The 20,752-nt window shown below is 49.6% G+C and overlaps 1 protein-coding gene across 1 annotated transcript; it reads left to right on the plus strand.

Annotated features, from left to right (window-relative positions):
• The first annotated feature begins 10,251 nt into the window (after window positions 1-10,251).
• GSX2 (GS homeobox 2) lies at window positions 10,252-12,482 on the plus strand. Its single transcript, XM_033105588.1, has 2 exons — window positions 10,252-11,141; window positions 11,825-12,482. Exons 1-2 carry the CDS (start codon window positions 10,565-10,567, stop codon window positions 12,163-12,165), a joined length of 918 nt encoding a protein of 305 aa, XP_032961479.1. The 5' UTR covers window positions 10,252-10,564; the 3' UTR covers window positions 12,166-12,482.
• The last annotated feature ends 8,270 nt before the right edge of the window (window positions 12,483-20,752 follow it).

A 20,752-nucleotide genomic window follows, 5' to 3' on the forward strand; every position in this document is an offset into this window, starting at 1 on the left:
GGCAAAATTCCTTTCCAGCTGCTAAATTCAGAAAACCTAGATGCTGCAACCAATTCTCACACTTTTCAAGATTTCTTTTTGATATTTTTTTCTTGATCAAAAGTCTAAGAAAATTCAACCTTTAAACATGTCCTTTGGTTTAAAATAAAATTATTTTGTGATCCTAGATTGAACATTTAAAAAAAGAATGTTAATAAGATACCCTACTTTTAGAAAAGAAAAGGTATGTCCTGCAATTGTTTATATAGTACCTTGTTCCAGGGAGGTACACGGCTAATCAGGAAACATATTTCCTATGTCATCAGAATAATTTTCTTATGTGTAAGAACGTGTGACCCACCAAGGTGTGTATGTGTGAAGATTTCTTACACATCAGAAAAATTTCATCAGAAGTTTTGCTCATAAAGTTAAATTATTGCACACACTTTGTGTCATTGTGAAAATATTCCCTTCCACTTTAATGGTACACAGGTGGACTGAAAAGACTTCTGAGGCTGCCTGAGAGAACATTCAGCCCCTGTGGTTCTTGCTGTCTTCTCCCAATACTTTTTCACTTCCCCTGACAAGAGCACTATTGACGACGTTGGTCCAGGAGTCACTACAGAAGAATAAAGACCAAGCATCTGAAACTCACAGCCTGACGCTCAGAGGAATGCAACACAATTATACACAAATTAATTTAGTTGATTGAATTTAAATCCATGGATAATCTCTCAAACTCTGTAGCCTACAAACACAGCCTCTCCCCTTCTCCAAAACATCCCATCAGGCCTGGAGGACATCATCTCCCTTCATCATTGCTTGTATACATTGAGTGCTAACCATGTGCCAGGCATTGTGCCAAGGGTTTTAATGACTTCATCCATTTAATGCTCACAGCCACCTTATGAGAAGGGCCATTATTATTTCCATTGTCAAAGGAGGGGGGATTCATGCCCAGAACCTCCCAATCCCAAGCACAAGCTCAATAGTGCAGTGAAAGGGCTGAGGTTATGATGGAAACTGGATGCACATGCACTTAGGCATACTCGTATATCTGTTTTCTAAGCCCTCCATGCCCCCCTGCTGGAGGGCAGAGGCCAAATTTTGTGTTTGTACCACCAGGCTTTTGCAAAGCAGTTACACACAAAAAGAAATCCCTGTGGAAGCTACATGATGAGTGAGACCTAAGCTACCTTGCTCTCCTGGTTTCCCCGGCTAAAGCAGAGCCTGGCATACTGTAGGCACTCCATAAATGCTCATTGAGTAAATGGACAGAAAGGTGATCCAGAGGGCAAGCAAAGAAGACTAGAGGCAGGTAAACGAGGGGACCGCAGGTGATGCTCCAACAGCCCCTCCAACTTAGCTTGTTTCCACATGAGGACCCCTCCTTCCTATCCCCACCCCCCACCCCTCACCGCCGACCCGCCTTCCCACTCTGTTCGGCCCCATACCTGCCCAGAGACATCGCAGTTTCAAAGGCCCAGGCAGCTCGAGGGCATACTCCCTCACAAGCAAACTTCATACAGGCTCTCTCCCACATTTACACTCATACACACTCACACCCCACTCATACTCTTCACACATACACACCTTGGTGGGTCACACGTTCTTACACATAAGTACACACCCTTGCAAGTACTCACAGGAGCACACATTTTCTCACACCCTCCCCAGCACAGACATCCTCACACACTCAGTCTCGTGTTCTCCCATCCATATAGTCACGCACTCCTCTATTCACACACACTTCTGCTACAACCCCTCCCTCAAGCTCTTCACTTCTACACTTACCTACTCCTATGCGCACTCTTCACCTCTTCACAGACTTGCAGACATATGCATTCACCTCACACACATACTCACGCACACACACCGTCACACTCACGCACTCATTCTCACGCCCTCTCACCCCTCAGACAGTCTTCACACGCGCTTGCGCACACACAAACTCACATTCAATTCTCCCGCTTGCACTCACGCTCCGCTTGCGCCCCTGTCGCGGTGAGTATTCTGTGCGGTGCGTAGTTGCGGGTGTGTTTGGAGTTTGGTGTCCGTTGCTGATGGAGGTGTTTTCAGGCTGTGGTTTCAATACGATTACTTAGAATCACTTTGTTTACCAGTGAGAAATAAGTCAGTGAGGGATGGGGGAGACTGAGACCCAGAGAAAGAGAGAGACAGACAGACATCAGGAAAGCTTGGGCTGCGCTTCTCACGCAGTGGGAGCCAGAGCCCGGGGAGCAGCGGATGCGCCCGGAGCGCCTCGCACAGTCTCAAAGCCCATCCACCCCAATCTAGGGAGCGGCCTCTCGGGCCTCTGACAGTTCCTGCCTCCTTCAGCTTCACCCAGATGGGGAGGCTGGGGTGGGGGGCAGGGGTGGAAAGCGTGAAGAAGACGGACTTCCGACAGAGTCTTGCAGCCGGGTTCCTACGCTCAGTCCCTGTTGCCCAGGGGGGCACAGCACAGGGAGCTGTGGGCTTGGGTGAAAGGGGGAGCAGGATTTTAGCGTTTGAAAATCCTCAATTTGAATCCTCCCTCTGCCATTCCCAGGCTGTGTGGCGTTGGACAAGTTGTATAGCCTCTCCAAGCCTGTTTTCCTATCTGTAAAAATGAGGAATCAGACATTCAACAAATACTTATTTTACTACTAATATATGCCAGTTCTAGGCTGGATTGTTGATATACACTGGTGAATAAACAAAACAGACGCAGTTTCTGCCCAGGTGCAGCTTGCAGTTAACTGAAGGGGGTACCCAACCAGCTATAAAATAAACCAGCAGACATACGAGTAAGCATTGATTATGATGAAGGCTTTTGAAGTAAAAGAATAAGATGTTGGAGTGAGGAGTGAGGAGACCAAGTCCAAATGTCTTTCAGCACTTATTGTGTTTTGGGTGTAAGTGCATACAAATGATTACATTCCCTATCCAAATCCCAATTTCAGCCTGTTCCCTTTATGTTATATGGGCCACATTAGACTGAACTTTGTAATCTTTAATATATAAGAAAACCACACTACCCAAGGACTGGACAATAAACAAATGAGAAATAATAAAAGTACTTACCTCACAGGGTCATTGTGAGAAATAAATGATGCATTAAAGGCTTAACACATAGCCAGCACATAGTATGTGCTCAATAAAACCTAGATATTATGAGATAGTATTGCCTAGTGTCTAAGACTCTGGGCCCCTACATTCTATAGAGAGTCTGAATCCTGGTTTTGCTAGCTTTGGCTGTGTGACCTTGGGTAAGTTTTTGAATAAGACACAAGGTAAGTTTTCAATAAGACACAAGATTGTCACCAGAGAAACAGCACCAATAATGGCACTTTATCTGGTAGGGCAATTGTGCAGATTAAATTAGGTCATGTAACCAAGGCTCCTAATTCAGGGCCGGGCATACTGTGAGAGCTCAGGAAATCGTGGCTGCGAAGATTGTCCTAGGCTTGAATGGTACCTGCTTCCTCCTCTGCAAAACGAGTCTGCAAAGTTGTAAGGTTTCTCCAGGCCAAAGGAGCCTTGAAATTTAGAGCGAAGGCCTCTGACGGGGGTGGGAAGTGGGAGGTGGCAAGGTTCGCCTGGCAGGCCCAGGTTGGTGGAGCTGCTGAACCGAGACAGGTACGCCCAGAAACCGAGGGCTAAAGAAATCGCGGGCTGGGCGCCTTCAGGGTGCGGGCGCCTGGCTGCAGAGGAGCCTTGGAGAGGGAAACGCAGCCGGAAAAGGCGCGCCAAGACGGAGAGATGATTGCGCAGGGGCTCCGGCTTCCTGATTATTCGTTACGAAATCCAGGGCTCAGATATCTCCTTCCCAAGCTCCAGGGCTCATGGAGCTGCAGGTCCCAGATAATAAAAACAAGAAACGCTACTGACTCTTACCAGGCCCCAGGCCCGGCGCTAGGCAGTCCTTAATTCCTCACAAGGACTCGAAGGCAGCGTGCATTTTTCCTATTACACAGAGGCAGAGACTGGGATTCTTCTGCCAATCTCTCTGGCCTCCTTTCAGTTCCTGTAATTAGCCAAGAGAAACTCTTCTGACTTTGTGCGCGCTCTTTGGTGGCCCAACAAGTTCCCCATTCCCCTGTCTCAGGCCAACCCGCTCAGCCCGCAGCCCACTTCAGGCTTCAGTTTACCACTCCCAGAACCAAGCGGGCTTTCTTCTTTTTTCCAATATTCACGCTACCTATTATAATTCACCAGCTCTGCGTTGATTTATTGGTTCGTTTACCATACTGGAAATCCCCAGGAGACTGGTCTTGTGCAACGGAATTCCCTGGCACGGAGCCTGGCATTTAGTGAGCGCTCAATATACATTTTCCAGCTATCAATTGCTGAATGAGGCTCAGAGAGGTTAAGTTATTCTGAGGTTCCAGGATACGTGGAAACTCAACCCTCACTTGCCTCAGAACCACGAGTAGAGTTTGGATTTTTGTTTTGTATTCCGATGTTCTGGCCCCACACCATTAAATCAAAATCTCTAGGGCATCTGTACTTTTATAACACTCTCCAGGTGACTTTTGTAATGTCCAAAGTTAAACACCAGAAATACCAAATTGCTAAAAGTTATAAAGATTCACTCTCTTTTTGGTAACATTTGAAAAAAACAAAACTGTTGAATCTCATTACTAAGTAGCTAATTCGGCCCAGCGCTTTCAGCAAATTTAGGCCAAGGGAAGAGGGCAGTTGTTTTGCGTCTGAGCACGTAATTCAGTCCTTTCCTTCCACTCTCAGATTCTCCCTCCCAACCAAACAAAACCCACCAACTCTGAAGAAGGGGGGGGGGGGAGGGTGGCTAGGCAAGCACCAAGGGAACTGGAGAAGAAGGACGGGAGGTGGAGCATTTGCTTCAATTATCCGGATAATTGTTCCCCACCTCAGGCCATTGTTACTGAAATGAAACAATATTCTATTTGATACAGTCTTGGTCTTTTCAGGCGCGCACCCCGCGGCGCTTAGCACACGCTGGGCACTGAGTAGGCGCTCAATAAATTTTATTCTGATGACAGGGGAGAGCTTTAAGGGTGGGGAAGAGACGCTTAAGAATTAAGTATTTGGGATGGGCGAATATTAATGACGGTGAAGTGGGGAGCAGAGGGGCTGTGTGGCGGGAATTCGATGTCAACAAAACCCCCGTTCAGAGGGCCTGGAGACTGGGCTATTCTGAAATTCTGCGCCGAACTCCTCACTTCCTTTCTAAAAGTCTCTCCTCACCTTCTTTTCGAGGGCAGAACTGAACTCCTGGGCCTGTGTTGAGCACAAAGGCCAATTCAGGTTTCTCAAAGGCCCATCGTTTCTGCATAAACACTAAGGAGAAGCAACATCATTGTTGATGGAGTGTGAGCACGAGGCCGGTGGCCTGCCTTTCCGCAGAACGGCCTCTCCGGGCCTTGCCTGAAAAGTAACAACATTGGGGCAGCTGAAGGGACAGCCGGACGCCGGAGCTTCTCATCACTCAGCCCGCGGAGGAATGTGGGAACTGACTCCCAAAACTGCCCCTCTTTCATGCCGACTCACGGCTTTTCAAGAGGGGTTTGGATTCTCTATGAGTGTGTATTTGCTAATAGCAGCCTCGGCTTGAATGAGATTCTTTTAACTCCCCCAAGTCCGTTTGCAGGTTACAGGCTTTCTGGGGACCTTCATTTTCCACCCTGGCTACACATCCTGTGAACAATCGCCTCTTTGGCGCCTGAAAGGAGAGCGAGCGCCCCATTTCTGCTAAATGCACGTCTCAGTTCATCCAAGGCTGGCGGGCTTTTGATGGCCACAATGCAAGTTACGCCCAAAGAGTGTCTCTTTGGTCAGGTCCACAACGCTTGGCTTCACGTTTGCAAGTTAAATGGCCAGAAACCCGGCTGAAACTCCCATGTCAGACGCTGGGGACACTTCCCTCCGCCCTGCTCAGAGCAGAACTGGGGAATGGGTCTGAGCAGGGGGAGAAAAGGAGGGAGGGGAGTGGTTAGAAGGGGGCGCTGGAAAAGAGTGCTGATTATCCACCGCCCTTTAGAAGAAGGGGGTGGCACCATTTTCTCTGGTATTTCTCTGTGGGTTATTTGTTTGTTTGTTTGTTTGTTTATTTATTTATTTATTTTGTTTTGTTTGCAGCTTTGCCCAAACAAAAATAAAATGAGAGCGTTTTCTCCCGGTCTTCACCTAGGTAGCTGCTTTCCTCCAGCCCCTGAAAATGTGACTCCTCCATAAAATCAAAATTTATGATTATTCAAATGTTGGGGACTGTGAAAAGAGAGGAAGAAAGAGAGAAAATTAATATTGCAGCTGTTCTTCTGATTAATGAGAGATAATTGCTCATGGAAACTCACCCCTGTGGCATTTGGTTGTCTCCTGGATCTTTGTTCTTTTCCACTATTATTGAGGACTTTCTTGAAGACTAAGCGGTTCTTTTCAATTTTGGGGTATTCAGAAAGGGTTGCCTGGTTACAGAGAATGGGGAAATCTCGGGCTATATCGGGTAAGATGTGCCACAGACAGCAATATCACAATGCCACTCGGAGAAAAGGATGGATACAAGTTAACGATGCGCTTTCAATAAAACATTCATAGACTTGTTCACGCTTTGATAATGACCTCATTAAAGGGAGCTGGGGGCAAGTAAGTCCTGTCTCCTGTTTGTGTTCGGCTAACAAAACCCAGCTTTGAGATCATTCATCGCTTTGGAAACTAATATGAAATCAATGTAAGAGGAGCAAATAAATCCGAGGCGGCCCCGCCAACTCCGGGGCTGTCCCGCCCTGCTCGCAGCCTCCGTTTAAGGCTAGGAGAACCGTGTGGGCAAACGCTGAAACTGAGAGGGGAAAAAAGGACAAGGAATGGGGGGGGGACACTTTGGGGGGCGCAAAGGGAGGGGCAAAGTGAGAGTTACAGCCGGAAAAACCGCCGAGCACTTCAACGGGGCGGAACACTAGGGCCTGTTGAATAAGCAACGCTCAGTCTCTGCCCTTTACTTTCTCTGACTTTGTCCATAGAAGGAAAAAGAAAGAGGGAGAAAGAAGAGGAGAATGTGGCATTCGGGTCAGGTGTGATCCTGGATTGGGGGAAGTGCTGAAGAACTTTTTGAAAGCTCCAGCCAAGAACTCAAATCTCAAATTTGAGCTGGGAGGAAACTGCTCATCCAGACTCAAGTTAGAAAGTCCAGGGGCAGAAGGCAGAATCTCCCAACTGCTTTGAAATGCTTTGAAATGAGGATGGCACGTCCTGACTGGGCAGGGTGTGGGGGATGGAGGAGGACAATTTTGTTACCTTTGAATGTGTGACATTGTCTTGCACTCAGGGAAGATAAAGCCATCTTCTGTCATTCTGAGCAAGAGGGAGGAAATCAAAGGATTCCCCCCCCCTTAAAAGAACTAATTTTCTCCTTGAATTATGAAAGTAATGGCTTAGGTAACAGCCTGTACTGTGTACCCAACTGCTTAATACCGAATAAATCCTTCCACGTGGCTCCCCAAGTCGTGGCAATTAGAGCTCATTACAGGCTCATAAGAGCTCCCATTTCAGGGATTACTTAATGGACGATGAAATTTTATCGGACAGAATCACTGAGAAATAAAATTGTGTGGCAGTGGGGGCACCAGGAGGCACGCTGACGTCTGCTGGGGGTCCCCTTCTGCTCTGAGCTGGTTGGAGGCGCTGCTGTCCTAGGGAAGGGCCCAGCTGGGCAGGGCCAGCTGCAAAGCTGCCCAGGGCCAACAAGGGTAGGCTGCCTTGTGGGGGAAGGGTGTCCAGGCAGGGTGGGACTGCTTCTGAAGATGGGGCTGGAGTGGAGGGAAGAGGAGAGGGACGGAGACTAAGAGGAGAGGGAAAGAGAACTAAAGAGGAGAAGTCTAAGAAGAGACTCCAATGTGAAACATGACCCCCAGATCCTTGCTCTTGGTGGGCTCAAGCAATTAACCAAATACCCTAATAGGCAAGTTTCTCAGACATGGACTGCTTTCAACCTCAGTCTGGCTCTAAGCCGCTGTGGCCCTTGCAGCACTAAGCAACACCTTGAGCCTCTTTCCTTTTCTCAAAATTCCTTAGCATTCCAACCGGATGTTTCAGTAGTCAGGCATAAATTGAGTTAGATGCTCAAGCTTTTTAATTAGGATTCTGTAAAATAAAATGGTCCTCACATAACAACAACTTCCAGCACATTAGCATAGGAGTTCTTCCTGTGGGCATACCCGGAACCACTGGGAACACTGTGACCCAAACTGTCAGCTCAAAACTGATCCTAGATAACTTCTATCTCACCCAAAGGAGTAAAACAGACAGGCAAACATATATATGTAAATATAAAATACATAATATGTATATATAATGGATACAAAGTTAATAAATAATACAAATAAAAATGTACTTTATTTATATTTACAATACTTTTTATTGTAAATATAAATATATAATTTAAAGTAAATATATAGTACTTGCAAAGTGAATTGGGATATCATGTCATTTATTTGGACAATTTAGGCGTGTAAAAAATACCCTGTCATTAAGCCTCTCTCAATGGTGGAGCTCCCAGTCTTTTTCCTGGGGCTGGAGTGATTCCAGGGATTGCCCGATTCTATCGTCGAGAGAGCGCGGCCTGCACCAGGCAGGCTGGGTTGAGGCTGAGCATCTTCGATGGCTGCACCAGCAAACCTTGTGGTACAAAAGTAGTTACAGCTGAGCTGCCCTGAGTTAAGCCCTCAGACTCCTTAATTGTTGTCACAAGATGTTGGATTAGCACATTTCTGGAATAGCTGTCTGTTTACACTCTGGAGACCCACCGTCCACTAACCGCTTTCTAATTGAATTCTAATCACATTCAAATAGCTCAATAACCAGCCTCAGCTGCAATTCATAAAACTTTAATTGCCATCCATAAATCCTGGGCTCCCCAGAGCGGGGCGTCCCTACAACCCAATTACACTTCTCTAGCAGGCAAGAGAGACTGTCACAGAGATGGAAAGGGGAAAGGAGAGACAGAAAGACAGTGGATAGAGAGAGAACCATGCCTCCAGCTGAGAAGCTGGTGTTCCCTAGGATTTGGGCACTCGGTTTCACAGGGGAGGAAGTCCTGTCCCCAAATTTTTAGCACCATGGTGCTAACTCGGCCTGAAGTTAGCTGTTTGGGGAAAGAATTTGACTTGTAGCTGTTGCTCACCTTCCCTGCTGCAGCCAGATTTCTACAGGGGGAGGGGAAGAGAAACCTGTCACCTTGCCTCCTTGCCTTCCCAAAAGATCAGTAGCCCCTATCTTGGCAGCCATCCTCTATCACATAGCCATTGGTGCCCATCTTCCACTGGACCCTGTACCACTCAGAGATTTCCTTTATCAAACCACTTCTCCCATCCCAAGGCAGGATTCCTTGAATGGCTCACTTCCCTTCAACCTTCTTGGACTTTTAAATGGGTGCAGAGGGGAGAGTGCTTTCTGGTTTGCCTGCTAACTGCCCAAGATCTGTAAAATGCAAAGAGACAGGAGATCCTGGGACCCAGAGCAAGGGCCTCCCCCAACTCCCGCCGGGTCTCCAGGTGGGCTGGGGCTTGGGTCCTCTCTCCAAAATCCTTGGGACGGAGTTTGTAGGGTTGGCCTTGAAATGTAGTGATAGAACTATTTGAAGAAAGAAAAAAATGTCTTTCTCTGCCAAAGACAGAGCTGCCTATTAGAAAAGGACAGACCCAAGGAAGGGTCGTTGATCTGAGTGGCCCCACGTGCAAAGGCATTTTAGAGCTTCTCAAGTATCAGAATGAAAAGCTAATCAGCGTCTTAGCTGTGTGGCCTCACTATTACGCCCTGGATCCTCCATCACAAACGAGTCACCTGAATGACCTTGGCCAAGTCCAAAAGCTGGGGAACTCGTGTGTGTGTGTGTATGTGTGTGTGTGTGTGTGTGTGTGTGTGTCTCCAGGCCCAGGCCGCGCTCCGGGAATGGACTGCGGCCAGTCCGCGGCCCGCACAATCCTGCTCCAAACTGCAGGCCTCCCAACTTGACCGCGCCTTCGCCACGGCTGGCACAGAGGAGTGGAGCAAGCAGCACTGAGCATCCCCATTAAAAAGGCCTCCAAGTCCCCACCTGGTGCGCTTTGCAACCGGCCGCGGGAAAGAGTTGGGCCAGGGCCCAGACTAGAGCGAAGGGTGGGATGGAGGATGCAGCTCTGTGATTTCTCGGGTAAGCGTGGAGAAAGAGGGGGAGGAGGCCGGCCTCCCCCGCGAAATTAACAAAACCTACACTTTGCAAAGTCTCCCCCATCCCCCTCCTCCGAGTTCTTCCCTGCCGCGCGCCCGCCCCTCCTCGCCGCGTCTGTTGTGACTCCGGCAGCCTATCCCGAGGGTGGGGAGCTGCGGAGGAGCCGGAGCCGAGCGGTACTCCGCAGCATCACGTGCCGGGGTGGGGGCTATAAATTCCCGGAGCCGGGGCTCAGGGCGGGGGACGTGAGGACCAGCCCTTTCCAGGGACCCCTTTGTTCGAAGCCCAGACGCCGACACCTCCGCGTCCCCAAGGGCTTGACCGCCTGCATCCGCGCGGAGCCCAGGGCAGAGCTCAGAACAGGAGAGGGGAGGAGGCGCCACGGCCGGCAGGGCCCTCCAGCCACCCACCCCTCCCGACATGTCGCGCTCCTTCTATGTCGATTCGCTCATCATCAAGGACTCCTCACGGCCCGCGCCCTCGCTGCCTGAGCCGCACCCGGGGCCAGATTTCTTCATCCCGCTGGGCATGCCGTCCCCGTTGGTGATGTCTGTGTCCGGGCCTGGCTGCCCGTCCCGCAAGAGCGGCGCGTTCTGCGTTTGCCCGCTCTGCGTCACTTCGCACCTGCATTCCTCTCGGGGGCCGACGGGCTCGGGCGGCGGGGGCGCAGGGACCGGGAGTGCAGGGACTGGGAGTGGCGGGGTGACCGGGGGCGCCGGGGCTTTGCCCCTGCTCAAGAGTCAGTTCTCTTCGAGTCCTGGGGACGCGCAGTTTTGCCCGCGCGTGAGTCACGCGCACCATCATCACCACCCGCCGCAGCATCACCATCACCACCACCAACCCCAGCAGCCCGGCTCCGCCGCTGCAGCGGCGGCCGCAGCAGCGGCGGCGGCGGCAGCGGCGGCGGCCTTGGGGCATCCACAGCACCACGCACCTGTCTGCGCTGCCACCACCTACAACGTGGCGGACCCGCGGAGATTCCACTGCCTCACGATGGGTAGGGCGGGGTCTCTGGGCACCTGCGCGCCGTGCCTTTCCCGGAGCAAACTTTCCGTCTCCAGTGGAGGAAGTGGGAGCCTGGCGGGTGGGGTGGGGAGGGAGGAGGGGCTTTTAGTGTAACTGTGGAGTGTTCCCCAGAAGTTCCACGAAGGTGGAAGTTAGCTTGCCAACCTCTCCAAGCAGCCTGGTGCGCTTCATTCCTGATACTTGGTACCCAAGTGTTGTGCAACAGGGGGGCGTTTGGGACCTCGAACTTGAAAACTGAGAAACGAGATGTTAACTGGCCGAGGTTCCGGGTGGGTGTCTTTGAACTTTTAGTGTGGCATTCCGGGGTCGGGGCAGGCTAAAGCTTTTGATGCTTCTGACTAAGCCTGACTGCCTCTCTGCTAGGCCTAAAGAAAGATGACCCGACATGCAAGCCCCTACCCACCCCACCCCCTTTAATCCTCTGACTTTACGTCCCTCACATCAAAGGCTTTCGCTTGCTTTGGGCGTCTCTGCCCTTCCCGGCTAAGTAACGGCGAGCCAGGGAATGGGAAAGTGTGAGGAAGGATGGATACAGGTATTTGGTTGAGCTTAGCGGATGGGTCCTTGAGAGGCGTCCATTCCCAGGGATGATACGTGGGGTAGGAGAGCGTCGCCCGAGAATGACCTCTCTGCCCTCTCTTGGACCGTTTGCAGGGGCCTCGGACGCCAGCCAGGTACCCAATGGCAAGAGGATGAGGACGGCATTCACCAGCACGCAGCTCCTGGAGCTGGAGCGGGAATTCTCTTCCAACATGTACCTGTCTCGACTCCGGAGGATCGAAATCGCCACGTACCTGAACCTGTCGGAGAAGCAGGTGAAAATCTGGTTTCAAAACCGCCGGGTAAAACATAAGAAGGAAGGGAAGGGCACTCAGAGGAACAGTCACGCGGGCTGCAAGTGCGTCGGCAGCCAGGCGCACTACGCGCGCTCTGAGGATGAGGACTCCTTGTCGCCGGCCTCTGCCAATGATGACAAGGAGATTTTCCCCTTATGAGGGAGGGAAGCCCCCCCTCCATCACATGCTGTCGGGAGCCCCCAGGACATCAACACGGAGGGCACCCAGGGGCCAAAATCCTCGCCCATTCTGGGGTCTCATCTGGAGAAAGACGGAGCCGAGTGTTCCCAGAGCATACATGCCAGACCTGACCCTTCACTTTTCCTTCTTGACCTATTTGTTTAGGGTTCCACTGTCAGTAATAGATCGGGTGTTTTATTTTTTTTAACTGTAAATAATCTAGATTCAACTCAGTCTTGTCATATAACAGAAAGCACAGCGTTAGTTTAACACTGTATTTTTTAAAGTGCGTATCATTTTCCCTTCCCTACTGTCGTTCAGAACCTAATAAGAATGTGGGGTTTCTTGATTATTTTCTGTTTTTTTTTTAATAAAAGTATTGAATTGTGAATAACTTAGAAAATTAAACCCAGTATGTCTTGCTTTCTGAAATTTGCCTGGGGAGAGTGTAAAATCCAAGTCGCTGGAAGTCCCTTTTTATGTGAATAGTTGTATATGAAATTTATATTTATATTTATTTAAATAAATGAAACAAAATCAAGGTTTTGAATTTATGGTGTCAGCTTTCTCATCATCTTCTTTTGTCTCCCTTTCCCCCATGGACAGGAAAAAAAAGGGTGTGCAAATTTAGAGGAAAGCGTAGACTAAAACTTGGTACTGTGGATGTCTCCGTGAAGGGGGTTTGTGGCTCCACAGGATTTCTCTGTAACAAACTTCTGCAGTCATGATGCCACCTACCAGTAGTATTCCCCATCCTCAAGATAGCTAACCTCCTCACAGCTGACAAGGCAAATCACTCCAGTTAGAGCGATGCTGACAATTAATGACAGGTAAACCTTTTCATTTATTTAGTGGAAAAAGGTGAAAGTTTCTTATCTCGTATTTGTTTTCTGTGGCAGTTCCCCCTTTTCTACTTATTCTCCATCTCTCAGTACTAAAAACTTAATTATGTGAAGGAATCTGAATAGTTGGAATAGTTTTAGGAAGAGTAACAATCCATCCAAGCAGGTTAGAAAGCAAACTCATGGAAACTTACAAATGATGCTGGAAGGGACTGAGAAACATTACCATTGCTGGCTGTTCCTCAATCTAAGAAATCCGCTGTTTTCTATTAATGCTGCAAACACAGAAGTTCAGGGATAGGGAATTATTCTGTGTAAAGGTTTACATTCTCACTTTTCCAAAATATCTCAGAGGTGCCTTTGGATGCTGTTTTTTTCCCCCTGGTCTTCCTAACTTGAACGTAAGTTGGCTCCCTTCTAGTTCCTCTCCTGCAAGTCTGGTCCTGGAGACTAACTCTGGCTGTGCCCTCAGCAGGGCAACCTGGCTCTCTCAATGCAGCCAGGGCCTGCCATTTAAGAGGGAAGTGAAGCTGGAAACATGGAAACTAGGAGATCTCATTTTCTGCAAGCTGAATCAAACTAACACCCACCCACTGGTGTTATTTCTGATTATTTTCTATTAAGATGCCGCCCAAGAGTTTCAAGTCATACCAACTGTTTACAACACACATACACCGACTTCTAGGTCTGATTTACTTTATGTCTGTAGGAGCCAAAACTTCACCAGGTGGGATTGGTGCTCTACAACTGAGGTCAGAAAGCTAGTTTGGGAAGGAGGAGAAAGGAAGGAGGATATGACAATGGTTTTCCCTGCCCAGAGTTTCTCTCTCTCTCTCTCTCTCTCTCCTTCTCTCGACTCTCTCTCCTCTCTCCGCCTCCTCCACCTCTCTCCGCCCCTCTCTCTCCATCCTCTCTCCATCTCATCTCTCCCTCTCTCTCTCTCTCTCTCTCTCTCTCTCTCTCGCTTCTCCCATTCTCCTCTCTCTCCTCTCCTCTCTCTCTCTCTCTCAACCCCAGGAGAAGGAAAGTCCCCCTTTCTGACTCGAGGCCCATAACTCCCATTAGGCTATGGCCAGGACAGGCAGGAGGGAGGACAGACGGCTTTAACCTGTACTGCGGAATGGGGAGCTGCAGCCGCTCTGTGCAGCAACCCGGGCCTGTTCCTGAGAAGTGCTAACAGGCATTCGCCTTGCGCCTGCCGGTGTCTGAGAGGCCCAGCCGTTTAGTCTCTTCTCTCTCTCTCTCTCTCCTCTCTCTCTCTCTCTCTCTCTCTCTCTCTCTCCCCCTCCACCGACCCCCAATCTCGAGCTCCTCTCCCTGCCCGCTGCAAAGAGGAGGAGTCAGCCAGCTGCCTTTCCTGAAGATTCTGTCTCCCTCCTTCCCAACAAGCAGACCTCTCCCCGCGTTTAAGGAGAATTCCTTCTCAGGAAATAACAAGAAGGATAAAGAGCCCCTGCTGCCACTCTCCGCGCTCTGGCATAAAGTGAAGCCTCTTCTGGGCGGTGGGCAGACACCTCTGACCCCCTCCCATCCACACCTGGCCAGCCTCTGGGTCGCCCCCGCGCTCGGCCTGGGCCTCCCCGGGTCCATGCGGAGTTGGGCCCCAGCCTCTGCGCCTCGCCGGGCTCCTCCTCCCAGCTCTGCGCCCCGGAGCACACAGCCACCCACTTGTCACCCCATGCTGCGCAGTGCGCCCAGCTCTACCGCCCCGCCAAAGAGACATGGCACCAGTCCTCTTGGCCTGGTTTTGGGCTTTTTGTATGGTCTCAGCCCCTCCCCTGTCTTGAGGAAATTCCTTAGTGAAGAGAGAATAAACAATGGATGTCCCACCAGAGGCAAAAAGATCCAGGCAAAGATACCTATCTGGGCGTTGGACATTCTCTGAAGAAAGGTTCTACAGGGTTCACAGGGGAGTGAGTCCTCCCTGTTCTAGGACATTCGGTGCCCAGCAGACCTCCTTGTCTACTAGGGTGGATTTTTCATCCCCCGACCCCCCCCAAATCATTTGATGTTTTTGAAGTTTGCAAATCAGGATAAGGCTTTGGGAATCTGATTTTAAAGGCCTGCAGTTTGCCCTTAGGTTAAGAACACCTATGCTAACACTCAGACACATACTCAGATACACAAATAGTCTGCTAATCAATCTTGATATCAAACACTCCAAGTGAAGTGTTCCCAGATTTATTAAAGAGGAATGTTTGAGATGTGTGGGGTCACCCTTGACAATTTCTCTACCTATAAAGCACTAGATTCTAGCTTTTCAATGTGCTCCCACTTGAGAAACGGAGCTCTACAAAACATGGCCTCTTAGGGGCTTACAGACACATAATGGCAAGAGAATGAGAATGAAAATGAGAATTAGAAATCATGACCTTGCTTCACTAAAACAAAAGAAGTGAGCAGCAGGAGCCATTAGTGTGGTTGAGTCCACCTCTTTGAGAACAAGTTCTGTGGTAGCTTTAACAGGAGAAGAGCTTGGGGGTGGGGGATGGAAAGCAGGAAGGATAACCCTCTGCTTTTGTTTCCTGACCCCGTCCAGACATTCTGAGCAAGGGTGACAAACAGAGACCTTTCCCCTTTCCCCTCCCACTCAGTGACCAACACATGCCCAAGGCCAAGGGCCCAACACTGACAGTGGCAGACCACAAGGCTTCTTGATTGCACACCACACAAAGGGCAGAAGGGACTCAGCAGCCCACCTCTAGGGTGTCCATGAGCCCAGCTGATAGAGACACTGGTGCTGGTAAAATTCCGAAGCGTTCCTTATAACTTAGTTCCTACCCACCTACCCACTCCCATCCCTCCAAGGATATCCAAGGATATTTTAGGATAAAGAAAACTTGGGGATACGAAGTCTTCGATATCTGGCTGCCTTCTCCCTCCCATCACCCTCATTCCACACCAATTCTGCCCCTGTATGTATATCTGATCTGGATTAGAAATGAAGTTTGCTTGGCCAGCCCTGACTGTGTTCAGGAAATTGCCAGAAAGGTGATTGTTCTAACTAAAAGTGGTCACAGAGGGTAAAAGGATCTGGGTATATGTGTGTATGTACTTGCATGCATGTGTGTGTATAAATGTGTGTGTGTGTGTGTGTTTCCCATTTCTACCTTTCCTGCATGTTCTTTGGGAGATTTCTTTGAGGGAGGTGGGAAGGAGCTCAGAATTGGGTTGGGGTATGGAGAAAAACTCTGAACATTGAGGGGAGACTAGAGAGAGCACTGGGTTGGATCTCTGGCTCAGCCTTGGGGTGTGAGAGAGGGGAGGAGAATGACACTTCCAATAGAACCCATTTGCTAGAGGAAATTGGGTTAAAGGAGCAATCACTGCTTTAAAGGGAGCTCCTCCCATCCTCTCAAACACAGCCTAAAGCTGTTCTAGACATGAATGCAGCTCAGTGCATCAAAGCAATTGTTCCTATTTTCATTATTCACAGGGAATCTTTGAATGTACCTGTTAAGGTGACAGACCTCTTTAAAGGGAACATTTTTCCATGCAATTAAATGGTGCATTTACTAGGCTTCTATTAACATAATTTAATATAAATCTATTTTGCAAATCTTTAGGCTCACATTACTGAAAATTGAGCTTCCTGGGGAAAAAAATGCCCAGAACTCTTCCCTAAATTAGATGGAATAGAATCAAAAACATGCTATTCTAAGCCAACTGGAAATATTAAAAGTAGAGAAATCTTTTGTATTGTCTTTTGTTAATGGTGGAGGTGTGAAGAAAAGAGGCAGCTTGTCTCACAGAAGATGAGACATTCCACAGGGATATACAAAGGGCTCCCACACCCAAGGCTCCAGCATGTGGAATGGGTAACACAGGCTGGCACTAAGGAAGGGCCAACAAGAACAGGAACTTAAATCTCTTAAGAACAGGATGGAATCAGAACTCAGATGAAAAAAACAAAAACCAACTTCGGCTCATACTCTTTGGAAGCAAGTTTCTTCTGCTTGGGGAAAGAAAATCCAAAGCCTGAGACCTCCCAGTCCTGAAAGCTACTCCATGTGGAGGTATATATCCTTGTGTGTTACCGTAGCTGGACTTCTTGTTCTCAAATGCACCCTCCAAAATTCTGGGCATCCCATTGTGTCTGAAAATAGTGTTTTGTGTGCCCTTCTATTGATGTCAGTGCCTGCCCTTCTGCACTGGGCATTGCTTTTCTTCACACTGAGCTCTATGTTTGCCTGAACCCTTGTGGTACCTTTGTTGAGCCTTCCAAATCCCAAACCCAGGAAGGCCCCAGGGGCTCCTCTGAGTGAATCCCGACAGATCGGAAGTGTGTGCTGTGTGCTTAGGAAAGTAACTAGTTTCAGATTAATGAAGCAGTGACAATTTCAATCTGCTTAAAGGCGGAGGTTGGCACTGCCCAGGCCTGAGCGTGGGGAGCTCGCCAGGCTGGGCTTTATATTGTCCGCTTTTCTGAAGAGCAGACAAAGATGGATAGAGAGACATTGAAAAGCAGGGGGCGTATTTCAAACAGCCCCATAAAGAGGGCTGTCACTTTAAGACAAGAACCATAGTGCTTTGATGACTTTGTATTAGCTGCACCATTTCAAATAAGGAACTCAAGTCTCTAGCAAGAGGGAGGAAAAAGGAGACAGAGAGAGGGAGAGGGCGAGCGAGAGGGAAGCAGGCAGAGAGAACAGAGAATGTAGCAATATTTAGCTTGTGTGAGCACTGCAGCGGGACTAATTCTTAGGCAACTACTTGATTTCTGAAGTTCACGGAGAAACAAACCACAGCAGGTGCAGGAAAAAAAAGGCAGGTGGGAGCTCCGCATGGGAAAGAGCTCCCTGCCCGTGGGCAGCAGCCGGCTCCGAGGAGCTGAAGCCAGCTCGGCCTCAGTTTGCTGGGAAGGGCTGGAGCAGGACTCGCAGCCCAGCCGGCCGCCCGAGACCGCTGAGGATTATAATGGAAATTTTTGAGAGTGTGAAAGAGAAAGAATAGGAAGGAGGGGGAGGGCAGGCTTTTGGAGGCCACCTTCACAAAGCCTAATTTAAATTGTTTGGGGTCAAGCAGCAGCAAGCCACCTCCCCCCTTTCCTCCTTAATTAATTAATGACCACAATTAATTATTAGGGTCTTGCTTCTCAAGACTTCAAAACTCTTTCAACTAGGGGCTGATGAGTAGCTTGAGCCAGACGTGTGGTTTTAACTTTGGAGAAGAGAGTTGAGAGTTGGAGGTGAGCTTGTCTGTCAGTCTCTCCTTTCTATCTCTGTATCTGCTTCTCTCTAGGTCTCTCACTGCCTGCTTTTCTCTGTCTCTTTCTGCCTTGGTTTCTCCTCTCTGTCTCTGTCTCTGTCTCTGTCTCTGTCTCTCTCTCTCCCTGTCTCTCCTGCCTCCGTCCTTTGTTCTCCAGGACCATCTCCCCATCCTCCTCCAATCTCCCCTGTGCCTTGCTCAACCCCCCAACTTCAAGACCCCCGCTGTCCGATGAGAGGGGAGGATGCCCAAGCTTAGGCCCCCAGCCAGGGTGCCCGCATCTGGGAATCTCAGCGTGTGACCGGTGGCAGCTAGTGAGTGGGCAGCAGTGTAATTTCACCTGCTGCATCAAGAATTATTGACAGCTTAGTTTTTTTTTTTCCTGCCAAAAAACTTTTTTTTGTTCGTTTGTTTGTTTGTTTTAGGGGACAGGAACCGGGACTGGGAGATCTCGCGGTCTTTGAAGGCCGGCGAAAGGGCTCCCGGCATCGTGGCCCTGGAGGGAGAAGCATTTAGTCACTGTTTCATTAGGCACTATTTGAACCTTGCAACATGTGGTAATTTCTGGGGCAAACTGAAAAGGGGGGATTATGTAGGAGGGACACAAGAAAATTAGCGAACGGTTAATTTAACTCGTTTTCTCCTAGACTTTTCGATACATTCCTAGTCGACTGAGGGGCAGGTGAAGCTCCCGCCCCATGCAGGCTCATTCACGGTGGGAATAAATGGTTCTTTTCCAACTCACACTGTTCACAATATACCATCAGGAAAAAGACATGCAATGAATATGCGATTTTTGTGTTAATGGAATTACACCCTGCCACGCAGGTGTGAGGGTAAAAACCTATACTGCAGTGAAATACGATTAACAATGAAATTAGAATGTTATTAGCTTTATATGTCACACAGACCTGGGTTTGAACTGTCAAAACAAGTAACAAGAAAAGATATTCGGAAGGCAGTCCTGCCTATCAACCAGGAGAAGCGGGAACAGCGTCGTATCCAAATCACTGTCAGCGTCCAGTCCCTTCAGCACCTCACTTGGGCCTTATGCGGGAGGCAAGGGAGTGGAGCGTCCCGCGTGGGTAACTGCCCGGTCTCTGGTCCCGCAGGTAGTAAGTGAAAACTCCACCTAGACTCGGGAGGCCCGACCTAGGACAGGCTTCAGCCAAGGGTAGAGGGGCCAGGATGGCCCGAGGCCGCGGAGAGGTCAGCTGGAGGGGCCCGGCCACAACGGCCTGTAGGCCTCAGGCTTCGCATCCTCTAAATCAGCTGCCCGGACTGGCCGTGACCCGAGGGAATGGAAAGAAAAGTCGAGATGCGGAGCTGGAAGCTGAGTAGGGCGCCCCTTGGAAACCACAGAGTTTCGTTACCCGCCACCCCCCCCCCCGCCCCCAGGAGCTTCTGCGCTACCTGGGTCTGGCAGGCGCAGAGGTGCCCTATGCAAATAGTTCACTATTAAGCGAGGAAAAAATACTTCAAATGGCCCTTTGTAACCTTCTATAGAAAATCGAGGTACTCTGCATGACAAAGCACAATTAAGCTTTCTATTCAGGAGTTCTGCAGCTGGTAGCCCATTGGGAAAGTGGGAGGAAACGCGAATATATTAATAGTGTGGCAAAAGTTTTTGTGTGCGTATCCTTTTCTGGGTCGAGGGAGTGGAGGGGAGGTAGGTGGACCCGGCGGGGACGAAGGCTCCGCCTTGGATCCTCGCCACCTGAGTGACATTGCCTCTGCCCACGTGGAAAGCCCTGCTAGTCTAGCAGCCAGGGCATCCTGAAGGGTCGCGGCGACCCTCGCGCGCAGAACAGCGCCAGGCGGACCCCGCGGGCACCAGCGCACCGGCAGGTTGACGCGTGCCCAAGCCTAAGCCTCCTCTTCTGGGGAAAGCTGGGCCGGAACCGGGCGCCCGGCTGCTCTCGGTCGGGCTCACCAACCCTTGTGGTTCGCCCAGACGCCGTGGCAGAGGGTGAATGCGGGAGCACAGGAGAGGGTACTGCGGTGGGAAAGACGTGGGAAGGGCAGCGCCAGATTCTCCGTTCTACTCCAAGTTTCTCCACCCTTCCTCTCCCACAGTTGAGGTTCACTTCTACACTCTCCAGGGAGAATTTTTTGCTTCCTAGTCAACTGTGCTGGCCTATTCTCCGTTTGCTCCCTGGATCCATTTTCAACCCTCCTCTACCGCAGACAGTGACATTTGTGGATTGTATTATTTCCTCTATTAACTGCATCACTTGTACCTTCTTGCCTCTGGCTTCCATTTGGGTTTGATGAATGAGTGGCACTGCGAAAAAACAACAACAACAACAAAACAACAGAACAACTTGAGGAGAGAGAAGCTGAAGTATATTGATTGTTTTAGGGCGTGCTCTCTAGAAATTCCTTTTCTCTCTGAGAGCCTCTTTTCCAAGGCTCCAGCTCTTATGGAGGCTCCCCCTGTGCCTGGAAAACAGTAGAAATGCCTTCTGGCTTCTAATAGTCCCTAAGTACATTACAATTCTTGTTAGTTCTCTCAG

The sequence above is a fragment of the Rhinolophus ferrumequinum genome, chromosome 5 (genome assembly GCF_004115265.2).
Source record: "Rhinolophus ferrumequinum isolate MPI-CBG mRhiFer1 chromosome 5, mRhiFer1_v1.p, whole genome shotgun sequence".
NCBI classification, from domain to species: domain Eukaryota; kingdom Metazoa; phylum Chordata; class Mammalia; order Chiroptera; family Rhinolophidae; genus Rhinolophus; species Rhinolophus ferrumequinum.

Bases quoted from the DNA above. Each gene is read 5' to 3' on its own strand.
- GSX2 (XM_033105588.1), top strand. From the start codon at position 10,565: ATGTCGCGCTCCTTCTATGTCGATTCGCTCATCATCAAGGACTCCTCA. The intron at 11,142-11,824 runs GTAGGGCGGGGT...GACCGTTTGCAG, and splicing joins ATTCCACTGCCTCACGATGG to GGGCCTCGGACGCCAGCCAG.